At 41.0% G+C, this 13,713-nt stretch overlaps 1 protein-coding gene across 6 annotated transcripts in view; it reads left to right on the top strand.

The window, feature by feature from the left end:
* Positions 1-12,525, top strand: part of LOC102232724 (catenin delta-2-like) — a 174,325-nt gene extending 161,800 nt beyond the window's left edge. For 4 of the 6 annotated variants that reach the window (XM_023335130.1, XM_023335132.1, XM_023335129.1 and 1 more), the window contains 5 exons: positions 3,524-3,617; positions 3,755-3,881; positions 8,112-8,240; positions 10,332-10,408; positions 11,392-12,525. In XM_023335130.1, coding sequence (XP_023190898.1) covers positions 3,524-3,617; positions 3,755-3,881; positions 8,112-8,240; positions 10,332-10,408; positions 11,392-11,655 — 691 coding nt within the window. In that variant the 3' untranslated portion in view covers positions 11,656-12,525. The remainder of the gene's footprint in view (positions 1-3,523; positions 3,618-3,754; positions 3,882-8,111; positions 8,241-10,331; positions 10,409-11,391) is intronic. The other 2 variants (XM_023335133.1, XM_014470829.2) reach the window with 1 other exon arrangement.
* The last annotated feature ends 1,188 nt before the right edge of the window (positions 12,526-13,713 follow it).

Below are 13,713 nucleotides of genomic sequence, written 5' to 3'. Positions count from 1 at the left end.
TCAGTAAGGGTGTGAATATTTCCAGTGTCTCTGTAACTGATGTCGCATTGTCGGATCACTTCGCTGTTATCTTTGAAAGTTCTTTATCTTTTAACCCACTTGGACAAACAGCAACCATCACAAAACGTTCTCTCACTGAAAACACAGCAGAAACTTTTAATCAAATCTACTCTTCTTCCTCACCCTTAAGCTGTAATGATGTAGATAAGTTGGTAAATGATTTTCAGTCTAAAGTCTCAGATATTATTGATTCCATTGCCCCAATTAAAATGAAGGTTGTGTCTGGTAAAAAGAAATCTCCATGGAGGAATGCACAAACAGTTAGATCTGCAAGACAACTCTGCCGTAGGGTAGAACGAAAATGGCGTAAAACTCAACTCCACGTTCATTGTGACATCTATAAAGAAAGTCTACGTAACTATCATTTAACACTAAAACATGCAAGAGAGGCTTTCTTTGCAGATGTCATAAACAAAAACATTAACAATGCTCGAGCTTTATTTGCAACAGTTGACAGAATCACAAACCCTCCTGTGACGTTACCGCCTGAATTCCAATGTATTGCCGCCTGCAACCAGTTTTCCAGCTTCTTTTCAGAGAAAATTAAAAAAATCAGAGGATTAATCTGTACATCCACTATAAAGTCAGTACCAATGCTGTGCAATGCAAATACAGGAAAAATGACCCAATTCCAACTACTTAATTATAAAACCCTACAGGAAATTATAAGTCAATAAGCTCCAGTTCCTGCTGTCTGGATGTTTTACCCATACATTTCTTTAAGAAAGTTCTGCCTGTTATTGCTGCTGATCTGATCCAAATAGTAACTCATCGCTCTCGTCAGGCTTTTTCCCCCAGGCTCTGAAAACAGCAGTAATCAAACCACTTATAAAAAAGAACAATCTGGACAAATCACTAATGCAGAATTACAGACTGACCTCTGACCTCCCATTCATCAGCAAAGTTATTGAAAAAGCTGTGTGTAAACAATTAACTAGCTTCCTAACTATAACCAACCTCTTTAACTCCTTCCAGTCTGGTTTCCATGGTTACCACAGCACAGAGACCGCCCTCGTAAAAGTGTTCAATGACATCCTTATAAATACGGACTGTGGCAGAACCACAGTGCTGGTTCTGTTGGACCTCAGTGTTGACCATGACATATTACTGAATCGACTGGAGAGTTGGGTCGGACTCTCCAGTCCAGTGCTTAACTGGTTTGAATCCTACATAAAGAACAGGGACTTCTTTGTTTCAATTGAAAACTTTTCATCAAAGAGGTCAAAGGTCACATGTGGGGTACCCCAAGGTTCAATCCTAGGACCCCTTTTATTCAACATTGATATGCTTCCACTAGCTCAGGTTATAACAGGAAATAATATTAGCTACCATAACTATGCAGATGACACACAGCTCTACATTACGATGTCACCAGGTGACCTTTGACCCCATCCAATCACTGAACAGATGCTTAGAACAGATTAATGTGTGGATGTGCCAAAACTTTCTCCAGCTGAACAGAAACAAAACTGAAGTTATTATTTTTGGACCTAAAGAGGAACGATCTAGAGTTATAGATCTAGAGTTATAGATCTAGAGTCAATGCACAGCTTCAGTTATTACAACTGAAAACCAGCGATCAGGCCCGAAACCTGGGAGTAGTGATGGACTCTGACCTGAACCTCCAGAGCCACATAAAGACAGTTACAAAGTCGGCCTTCTATCACCTGAAGAACATTTCCAGGATTAAAGGACTAATGTCTCAGCAAGATCTAGAGAAACTCATCCATGCATTCATCTTCAGTCGTATTGATTATTGCAACAGCGTCTTCACAGGTCTGTCCAACAAATCAATCAAACAGCTGCAGCTGATCCAGAATGCTGCTGCTCGGGTTCTCACTAAAACCAGGAAGATGGAGCACATAACACCAGTTTTAAAGTCCCTCCACTGGCTCCCTGTAGCTCAAAGAATAGACTTTAAAATACTGTTGTTAGTTTATAAATCACTGAACGGCTTAGCACCACAATACATTAAAGATCTGCTTTTATTGTATCAACCCTCCAGAACCTCTCAGGTCTTCCGGTTCTGGTTCTGCTCTGCATCCCCAGAACCAGAACCAAACGAGGAGAAGCAGCTTTCAGCATCTATGCACCACTAATTTGGAACAAACTTCCAGAAAATTGTAAAACAGCTGAAACACTGATTTCTTTTAAATCTCAACTAAAAACCCACCTGTTTAGGATTGTATTTGAAATGTAATCAATTACAAATTTATTGATGGAACTTGACTTAATGCTTTGTTTTGATTATTGATTCTATGTTGCTTTGTGTTTCTGTGTTTGTAATGATGTAAAGCACTTTGAAATGCCTTGCTGCTGAAATGTGCTATACAAATAACATTTGATTGATTGATTGAAATTGATTAAATTAACAACGGGACAATAGTTATCATTAAAATGATTTGAACTTTGAGGATTAGAAAGTAGCTTAATTGCCCTAAATTCCCTTAATTTCACAAAGGTTATTTTTTATAAACTTATCCAGGAGAAACTAAGAATCTGTAAGGCCAAACAGAATGCTAACTGTGCCTCGCAAAAGTATTCACACCTGTTCAAGATGTTCACATTGCGGTTTGTCATCACACTGACATGCATCCATGTGTTTTGGTCTAAAACGTTTACTGTGACCAGTTTTCCTGTTTCCCACAGCCTGATGCTGCCACCATCGTGTTTCACCTCACGTAACACTTTGCATGTTGGCCAAAAGGTTCTAATTATTTTGTTGTTGTTGTTCTGTGAGCAAACCAATTTCCATATGCTTGCTTTGTCATCTACGTGGTAAAGGGTCTTCTTACTGCTTTCTAAATAAGATACATTTATGATTGTGCTTAGAACATGACAAAATGTGGAAAACTGCTGTTCCAAGGCACTGTAGAGGAAAAATATGTTCAGTGATGCCTAGAACAATTATCATTTTAACCATAAGGACAAGTAAAATAATGTCAAACTCTAAAACACCAACTTTAGTTCATTTCTATAAACACTATACTTTGTTTTATAACTAAAAACAATGCTTTAGAGATACTCTTGGAACATAAAGGTGATTTCTACCGGGTTTCATGTGTTTGTTTGTTTGTTTGTTTGTTTTTTCTCTCTCTCTGATAAATGGTTTGCCCTCACGTAAACCCAAAATAATAACGCCGACCGAAATGTCTCAGAGAAATGAAGTCTAATTTCGATAAGGCCACACGAGCCAATTAAACTCCGAGCCATTAGTCAGCTGAGTGAAAACCTAGAAGAAAAGCAGATTGAAATGTTGGCCAATTAATCAATCACAACCAGCTGTCACGCTGTCAGCGCGTCGGTTCAGTTTGAGGCCACAACAGAGACGGAAAGCACGTCTTTGTTTTGAAGGTGCTAAGGCTTTTTGTTTGTTTGTTTGTTTGGCTGATATTTCTGAATCTTTTCCATCCATAACAAAAACACAGTTGAGCTTTACGCTGTGTCTTTTTGCTCTCTGCTGAATTCCCAGACATAGTCCCAAAGTGGTGAAAGCGGCATCGCAAGTCCTCAACAGCATGTGGCAGTACAGAGACCTCCGGAGTCTTTACAAGAAGGTGCGGCCATTTTGTCTCTGGAAGTTGTTTTGGTGTTTTGTTTTGATTGTTTGTGGTGAATACCGACAGACTGAAACACTGAAAATAAAACTGCAAACCGCCTTCCCGTCCCGTCTTTTCTTTTCTTTTCTTTTCAGGACGGCTATTCGCAGTACCATTTCGTGGGCTCCTCCTCCACGATAGAGCGGGACAGACAGCGGCCGTATTCCTCCTCTCGCACGCCGTCCATCTCTCCGGTGCGGACTTCCCCGAACAACCGGTCAGGTGGGTGTCTCCACGCCTCCCTTTCTTTTGCGTCCTCTCCTCTTGAAGCCCCTCATCCTTCTTCCCGCCGGTCAGAGGAGCGCCGCTCCATCACAGCCCGAGTCTTCACAGCACGGCGCTGTCGAGTAAAATCCGCGCTTCGTGTCCATTAAGAACGCTCCCCGTCCTCCGCGTTGTCAGCGGAAGGGTTTGGATAACACGAGCCACCGAAGTCTCGCAGAACTTGGGCTGAGGATGATGATGGTGGTGACGGTGACAGCTCCTGACAATGTTCATCATCTCTGATCTTTTCAGACTGCTCTCAGGCTGTGAAACCAAAGAGACAAACTTCAAGTTTAAAGTGTTTCTGTGTGCTAAATTTGCCTGGAAACGATGCTTGCAGACACAATCCGTACCCCTGAGTTTTAACATTTTGTTTTGCTACAGCCACAAATTTCGAATCATTTTATTGGATTTGAAAGGAAAAATATGTGAAGGTTGTTTTATTTTTGTTGTTGTGTTTGATTTTGTACGAGATTAAAACCTACAAAGTTCTGGTAACGCTTTATTTGAAGGGGTGGGCATAAGACTGACAACTGTCATAAACGTGGAGGAGTCTTCATGAAGGTTTTCGACTGCTGTCGCCAAGAGTAATTGGGTAAATAATGATACTTTTAATGCAGGTTTTAATCCAACTTTGCTTTAACCCTGTAAGTCCTAAATGGAGCTCTGGCGCTCTAACTAATCCTGTGCTGTAACTCCGCCACACTTTGCGCTATGTGAAAAATTCCAACGGTTTCTGAAAGGGGAGACGTTGAGCTTTCCAGCCAATATCGGGTTATTACGGTAATTTCACCCCCGCTGTAGCAGGGAGTGAAATTAATCTGAGCGCCTCTCTTAATAGACGGTAAATTGCGAAAATAACTTGCTAGATATTGAAAGTTCCAGTCGATGTGGATAAATGGGCAAATATATTTACTCACAGGACATTTAAAGAACTACGTAACATTGAAATGAGCAAAAATATCCAGGCGGACATTTTAAACTTGGGACATTAAGTGTTAAAAGTGTCATTATTTACAAAATGACACAATTTTGACACTTTCTATGCAACGTTTAATGCAACTTTGCATTAAAAATGTTATTATTTACCAAATAACAATTCATGACAACAGTCATAAACATTTCTGAAGTGATACCAAAGTTTTTTTTATATCCTCTAATAAGCCTCTCTGAGTCAATACTTTGTTGAATCGCTTTTTCTTGCTGTTAAATTTGAAATACTTTCACAGTTCTGCACGTTTCCTCCAGATTCCCCTGCTGTAGAAAGACATCTCCACAGCATGATGCTGCCATTACTATATCTTACCATGGGAGATGGTGTGTTCAGGGTCAGTCTTCCACCATAAGCTGTAGCTTTTCACACGTACGGAAAAAATTTCAGTCTTGGACTCGTCTGAGCAGCGCACCTCTTTCCACATAACTTTAGACTTACTTCCCAACAGCAGATTTCTCTGTGTTGTATTTTTGTGTTTTTCCTTGAACTTTTTATAAGCCATGTATGATTTTGGATTTTAACTTCTAACCACGCTTTTCTGCCAAGATGAAACAAACACTTAGAGGAATTGTGGGGATTATTTAAAGCCAGAAAGCAACAATTACTACACTGCTACAGCAATAATATATAAATATTGTAGAATTTTCATGGATGCATATGTCATGGAGAAATATTTCCTTTGAAAAATGAAGGATTAAATTCTACTTTAATCTCAAGCACTGACCTAAATTTAAAGTGACAGGTAAAACAGTCGGTTGTTTTCAAATACCTTTTCTGTTGTTTCACCAGATGTGCACGATGTTGGAAGAATTAAAACCACACATGGAACAAACCAGTCGTCAAAATAACGTTTTTAGTTATGAAAGTGAAAATCAAAGACGTCAACAATCACATTTTGACATGTAGAGAGAAAAGGAAACCATGTAGAGATGAGAAATGGCATGTCGCTGCGTACGTAGGATGAATGATTTCCCGCTGCTAAGATATTCCTGTCATCAAGGAAATCCAACTTTAAACGTACTTTTGTTTTGATCTGAAAATAAATTCAAGTTGATTCTCTCCTGATGGGAAGGAAAAACTGAGGCGGAGTTCAAATCCACATCACACTTTCCAGGTTTTTCTGTGCAAATAATATCCGCGCTTCACGATGATGCAGCCTTTTGCAGTCTGTTGTAAAATCCCAATAACAAGAGACGAGGTTTGTGGTTGGGATGCCACAAAACGATCGAGTTGTATGAAGGCACCGGGTGTACCGTCGCTGACGTCACACACGCGTGAAAAGGTGAAATCGATCACCTGTAGAGTAAAGCGGAGCTGCTGCTAAAATCGACTATTTTTAAGTCATCTTTTCAGGTGTCAGTCGATCTGTATTTAGAAACACTGTGCATTAATCTGATCCTGTCGAGCAATAAAGTGACACAATGAGTGAGACTTTGTGATCTGGAAGCTAATTTGAGTTTTTATTTTTTTTGTCTCAGTTTACAAGCTTCCTGCAGATGGTCCTCCAAGCTCACAGAAAGCTACGAGTGTCTTTGTGTGTCGGCAGCTTTAGGAAAGAGAGAGCGCTCCAACTGACAGAGACTGACAGTCGAACTGCATCTGAGCATATGGATCAATGTTAACCGCATTAATGCATGCTGAAGACATAAAGTGGCATAAAGTGAAGCTGCTTTTATGTGCAAAGCTGCTGACAGCGGAGCGTACATTAGACCAAACCATGTGTTCATCACCATCCATCGGCTCTGAACCGATGGATGTTTTTCTGTGTGTCCTCGCCATACAGTGGAACGATAAAGTTTGAAAAAGATGGAAGAGATGACTCGGTGTTTACAAAGCTGGGATCCAAAAAATAGGGGTTATATTAGTGACAACAAACTGACATACAGGCTACGAGGAATGTGTTGCGTTTGCACCCCAGGTAAAGATTTAGAGGAGGGAGGAAAAATCATCTTTTATTACATCAACATAATGTCACACTGAAAAGAAGTCCAATGTTTAATTCAACTTTTCATTTATATTTGTAATTAACTTCTGTCCGTGCAAAAAAAAAACAATTTTTTTTGTCTAATTTCTAGTGGAAATATTTTATAAAACTTGAAATAAGACAAACTTACAAATAACTTTTCAGCAAGATACAGGAGCTTGTTTTAAGTCAATAATTCCTTGGTATTAATGAAAAAGTACGAGTTCCACTGGCAAATTATTTCACTTAATACATGGGAACGTGTTGTTATAAGTGGGGAGGGAAGAAAAAAAAAACGCCCTCTTTTCATTCATATTAGGGAATTATTGAGAAGTTAGGTCTGTGATGCTGTGGGTCTGTTTCTCTTCCAAAGGAACTTGGAAACCCTCTTGGGTGTTTCAGTATAGACAGAGAAACAAAACGGAATGGTTAATTCCAGATTGAAATGGTTCAGCGGACACAAAATCCATGACCGTCTTAAATCCAAATTTTATAGAGTATTTGGTGAACGAAAAAGAAGAAAATGTACAACTCTGGATGATCTGCTCAGATTGTATGACCAGTAACTGTAGTTACTTTGTGGGAAACGTTTTATCCAATAACATGAGATTTTTCTCACCCTGGATAAGTTGTGCTCAATGAACTCAAATGTACTTAAGTTAAAGTTTGTATTTTTTCAAAAACTTTCATTGTCGGATGATGCTTTTTGCCATGAAATCAGAATCTTTTAAAGGCGTTTAACACATCTTTGTCTACATCTGTATATTCATTTGATTCAACAAAGTAATGTATGACTCGAAACATATTTTGCTACAGGAATCGTTAAGAGAGGATCAATAATTTTGCATCTTGTGATCTTTTCGATCAGAAGATGAACATACGTACTCAAATGAACGGTTGGGAATTTTCTTTACTTATGAATATGAGAACTTGCTGGCTTTATGAAACACTTTACTTCATGGATATTCGCCCGGATTTACCGGGGGGTGCCGACAAATCCGCCTGCGTTGGTCAGATCTCCGTTTGTTAGCTTAGATTAAAACCAAGTAAATCCAAGTGGCCAAGCTTACAAAGAAAGGAAGAAGTGCGAGTCGTGAGAGGTCTCCAGAATGTTTCATCCATGCTTGTTGCTTCCTTTGTTCTCACCTCCTGATGTATATTGAAATAAAAGAGTAAATATATTCTGTGTGCACATGTGTTGATTCTTTTGTTTGGTTTTTTTTGTGCGTAGTGAGTGCTCCCGCGTCCCCCAGAGAGATGATGGCATTGAAGGAGAGGAAGGAAGACTACGAGTCTACCGGCAATGCCAGTTTCCATGGCAACAAGGGCGAGCACACGTCCCGGAAGGACGCCATGACGGGTAGGGATCCCATCTTGTATATCTGTCACCGTTTCCCCCGTGGGGTTAAAGGCTTTAGGAAGAAAGTCGGCCTACATGTGTCTGTCGGTTTGCCTGTGTGCAGCAAAGCTTGAGCATTTTCTGGGTGACTGGTTTTGAAACCAGCAGGTTGGAGAATCAGCTCTGACTATACATCTGTGCTCTGACTGAAGCTCCAGGCAAAGGAGGGCGAGCTAAGCTAAGCTTTCTGCAAAGACATCTTTACTTTACATCTACACAATAAAACCATTTGGACTCCAAACTGAAACTTATCTTATTTCTGAGAGAGTAACATGATAATATTGTGTAATTTATCAGTCATATACGTCCATCCATCTATTTGTCAGTCTCTCTTCCATTCGTTACCTGAATGAGTCTTGCTAGGCCTGTCACGGCAACAAATCTGGCTGGACGATAAATTGTCCCAGAAATTATCGAAATAAACGATAATATTGTTGTTTTGTGACCATTTTCAAGTAATGTCATGGTAACGCCGTAATAATCCAAGAACGCATTTTCAAAGATCGGTAAACTTTAAATTCTGATGAACACTTGACACTAAAACTGGAAGACATTTTCAATAACCAAAATAGTTTAAAAATAAAACCAGAAACAACAAGTAAAACAAATTATGAAGTCTGTAAACAAACTTGTCCTCCAAGCAAAGGGCTGGGTGAGACCAAAGCAACAGACTGAAGACTTTTGTCATCAGGAGAGAAAAACGAAATTCAATCAAATGGAAATGGAAATGATTGAGCTTGTTTTAGTTCATCATGCAAATAATTGAGCTATTGTTTATTATGACTGGCCTAATTCTTGCCGCACGTTTAAAAAACACCTGGATGTTTTCTTTATGTTCCTCAATGTTTTGATTTTTTTCAACCATAGATTAGAACATCTAAAGTTTAATAGCAAATGACTTTAAACTACAAGCATAATTGATCAGCAATGCACAATCAAACATTGGTAAGATATACACAAACCAAATTATGAACAAACATAAAAACTTCTTCAGCTTCTGCTGATTGATTGATTCTGCAATATTATTATTGAACTGATTAAGTTCTGTTATCCATGATCATGAGACCTTTCCTGAAGAAAATGGTGACGAAGAGAAAAGGACCTCGAGTTCACTCTCTGGACACCCGTTCATGTCGACTTTCACTGCAGGCATCACAAAGGATTTCTCCCATCTGAGTAAACCGGGGAGTTTTTCTCTCACACACACACTCAGGATTACAGGCCCACAGCAAGCAGACAGTGTAACAGCCTCAGCGCTTCAGCTCTCTGTTGAAGGAGCCTCGACTCGTGGCCCTTAACGGTGGCTTGGGTTAGTTGAGTCGAGCCGAGCTACGTTTCCTGGTGTTTATCGAGGGAACAAAGTCTCTAAGGATTCGCGCAGGAAAATCCCCTGTGAGGAGACGACAAACAGGTGGAACCTGTGTGTACAGCCCGTTCTAAAACACACATCTGGCATTTCAAAGTCTTTCTACAGGGTGGCCACGCATCCTTAAAAAGCCTTAAATTCAAGTATGTAAAGTCAAGGCTATACAATGTCTTAAATTCTTTTTTTTTTTTAAAGTAAGTTGGCCTGAAATACATTAATTACAAGTCTTAAGTTTTGTTTTGACAGGACTATTTATCGTTTTTTTCCCCTCTACAAAACTATTCTGTCAGTCAAAATGTGGACATCTACATTAAATGCGACTCTGGACGGGTGAGGCTACCAGCCTTGCTAGCTAGATGCAGTAGCTAGCTAACTTGCTAAGTTCCAGTTTATCTCTAGTTGGCTGGATGAAGTGTGACGTTGCTGTGGAGATATGGGTCGTAAATTCCATTCGTAATGATCTTAACATCTTAAATTTGAGTTGGTGAAACCAGCAGGAACCCTGTTCTTCCATCCCCAGATGGGTGAATGGGAGACGGCATGGAGGGTTCTCCATTAAGTCCAGAGTGACAACAGAACCAAAGACATGCTTTTCACACAAGGCGCTTGTATAAGAACATTAAACTCAAAATTTCTTACTTGTTTTGTGCCATTGTCGCTCAAACATCTCCCCCTTGTGCCTCCAGGTCAGATCACAGGTGGATCTTCAACCCTGCACAGAGGAGCCTATGTGTCCCCTACTGATGATCTGAAGTATAACCAGGTAAGACGAGTCTTTTTGTTTCGGAAGCTCTCGTCAATTCGACAGCGGAATACAAAAATTAGGTACGATTCGTTTAGAAGGATTGTAAGCAGAGCGCTTCCTCTCATGAAAAACCAAACTGTTGGGATGTAATAATTTATTTAACCATGAAGCGTGGTGATGGTGATGCAGTGTTAACTTTATCTTGCTTATCAGCTTAGGTTGGTCAAAGTTATGTGCCAGAACATTAACAAGCCAGTGCATAAACAGACGTCTTCAAGCCAAGGTTGCATACTGCAGTCCTCAAGAGTTTCTAATTCTTTCTCTTACTTTATCAGGCCTGCACTATAAAGAGGCAACATTACTTATTACCGTTATTCTTTATAGGACTGCAGTTTGCAGCAGTTTCTTTTTAATTGCTTCTCATTGAGTTTGTTTAATTTGTTTGTTAGTAGTAAAAAAAATTAAAGAAAAGTTGTGTCATTAGGAGATTGTAAAAGCTGGGGGGGGGGGACAAAAGTCTTTTTTCATTTTTTATGTTAGCAGTTTGCTTGAGGAAATCTGGATCAAAGCCACAAAGTGTGCAAGAGTATCAGTGCCTGTCAAACTTTTGTCACCCTGCAACATCTTAAAGATTTGATGTATTGACTGGAGTTTTATGTAATAGCTCAACAAAAAGTAACGCATAACAGTGAAACAGAAGCACAACGATGTGTGGTTTTAAGGTTTTAATCAAATGCAAACCTGAAAAACTTCAGTCCATTTAGATTCACCCTCTTTCCTCTGATAGCCAACTGGAAGAGAAATAATTACTAGAGTCTGCTTAAGCTAACAGGTAAAGAGAACCTCCATCAGGTTGGATCATGTTTTGGGAAGGCATCATCAACGGTTGTGTGCGCCACAATCTTTTCCTGTACAGAAGAGTGCCAAGAAGAGAGCAACAGGAACCTCTGTTTGCAGGACAAACTGCTTCCTCTCATGACTGACCTTTGGTTTCTTTCCAGGTCTCTTCCCAAGGCTTACCATCAGAGCCCTATCCTCCTTTCCAGAACCCCCCGCCACCGGACAGCAGCAACTACGAGGACCAGGCCTTCTACGACAGCCAGGTCCACCCGGGAGGCCGTCCCCCCCAGGGCGACCTCAACATGCACCTACAGGGACTAAAGTCCACTGGCAACTATGTAGACTTCTACTCGGCCTCCAGACCCTACAGCGAGCTCAACTATGAGACCAGCCACTACCCAGCCTCACCGGACTCTTGGGTCTGAAGAGACACGAGGAACGGAGGAGGACAAGACGAATGACGGGGAGAAGGAGGGACGGTTCAAGTTTGGAGTTCGAGCTGAGAGGACATTTTGCCTCCCTCCTCTCCCTCTCCCCTGTAGTTTCTGAGTAGCATTATAGATAGCAAGACAAAGGAGGAGGAAGAGGAGGACGGAGTAGTAGAACGGAGACATTGGGACAGCACACTCCTTTCAGAGACGTCTGAGGACGGCACGAGAGGGGGCCGACGGGAAGAAGAGCTGCCACGCATGTGCATGCACACCAACCAATCGGACACATTTTGTTCATGTGTTGCGTTTCTGATCAACAAGTGTTTTCAAAGAGTGCTCAGCTCGGCAGGAAGACGTCGCACCCCTGAGGGACGAGACAGACATGAGGAGAGAGTCTGAATGTACGGGGTACAGGGAGGGAGAAGAGACAGGGAGGAAGGTGTGGGTCGGCGATCGCTTTGGGGATCGGAAGGACGGCGGCGAAAGAGGGACACGGTGAAAGTGGTCGTCTGTAAATATGTGCTATAGCAACACGGCTTGTAGTAACGTGAAGCACAAGAGGCAGAGCTGTCAGACGTTTAGTACGTCACTCGTACTTTTAGTTTGGGCTTCAGCGAGGTGTCTCCTTCTCTGGGCTGACGAACGGGAAACGTTTTGATGGTTTTGGTTTTTTTGTCCGTTTCTTTCTACTTTTTTAAATTTCCGTGTATAGTATTTGATGTCCCACTGTACGTTGACGCAGATGCATTGTGTACTGTACATTGCACTATTTCTCATGTTCTTTTCTGGCCTTTTTAGTTTGTTGTTGTTTTGTTTTATTTTATTTTTTTTGCCACTGGGTCAGCCTCACCTGATAACCTGGCATCACACGGAATAGCCGCGCTTCAAATCTCACACCACAGTCGTCTGTTTGTCGCTAATGTGAAACACTGGAGATGAACTGCTGGGTCACGGTGCTCCTTTCACTGCCCTGCTGTTAGCAGACGGTACCGCTGCCAGGAATAGCCGGAGAGAGAGAGAGAGACTGACACGCCATTCCTTCTCTGCTCGCTTTCGCTTTTCTAGGCTAGCTTTTGCGCTTCGACGTCGCAAATCCCCGCTCTGTGTCGTTTAGGGGAAGAGCCTTCCTCAGAACGACTCGTCACCCGTTGTTGTATATAACCGTGCCAAACAAGCGTGATAACGTCCCCTCGGCTTAACGGAGTGCGTCAAAGGGTCCAAGTTCAGCTGAACAGCCTCTCGGTTCAGACTATGCTAGTTTGTACATGCTTTGTTTTTATGTTTTTTTTAAACTGTGTTATACTGAAATTAAAATTGTCTAACTTGCACCAACAAGAAGAAAAAACCCACACACACACACACACAAAATAAAGTTAAAAAAAAAAAGTAAAACCCCACTGAGGGACAGTGGGGCCCCGGCAGAGCTTCACTCGCTCCGATGTTGTACAAAATTAGTTGATTTCTGTGTTGTAAAATAGTCAATGTTTGAAGTACAAAACAAAGGAAAAAAAAACTTTTCTGAGAGATGGGTGGCAGTTCTAATTTCATGGTAGACAAATCTGTTAATAGAGTACGGATATATATTATATAAATGCAAATATATACTTTTTATGTGCAGATGTGGATGTCACGTATAGCAGCAACAGTAACGGGAAAAGACTTGTTAAAACAAACAAACAAAAAAAACAACAGCTACATGTAGGCATTTTGTTCACATCTTCTTTTCTTGTCAACACACTAAATTGTCAGCTTTGTGTAGTAACGTTGTTGCTATGTGGAGGAGAGCAGCCCAGGCGCCAGGGATCTACGTTGTCGCTGATTCAAGCCAACAAGGTGCTACATTTGTTGAGTATTACCAACGTGTCGGTGTTTTAACAGTGCACAAACCATCTCCGGATTACTCTGGGTATCTACACGGCCTTGCTAGAGTATTCACACTGTTGGACTTTTCTTTAATACTGGTTGTGCCGCGCAACACAAACTCCAATGGACTTGAATTGGATTCCACTGGATAGATGGGTTGTGAGTGAGAAGGAAAGAAATCCATCTTGT

The sequence above is a fragment of the Xiphophorus maculatus genome, chromosome 6 (assembly GCF_002775205.1).
Source record: "Xiphophorus maculatus strain JP 163 A chromosome 6, X_maculatus-5.0-male, whole genome shotgun sequence".
NCBI classification, from domain to species: Eukaryota; Metazoa; Chordata; class Actinopteri; order Cyprinodontiformes; family Poeciliidae; genus Xiphophorus; species Xiphophorus maculatus.
This window is presented reverse-complemented; position numbering and strand designations above follow the sequence as displayed.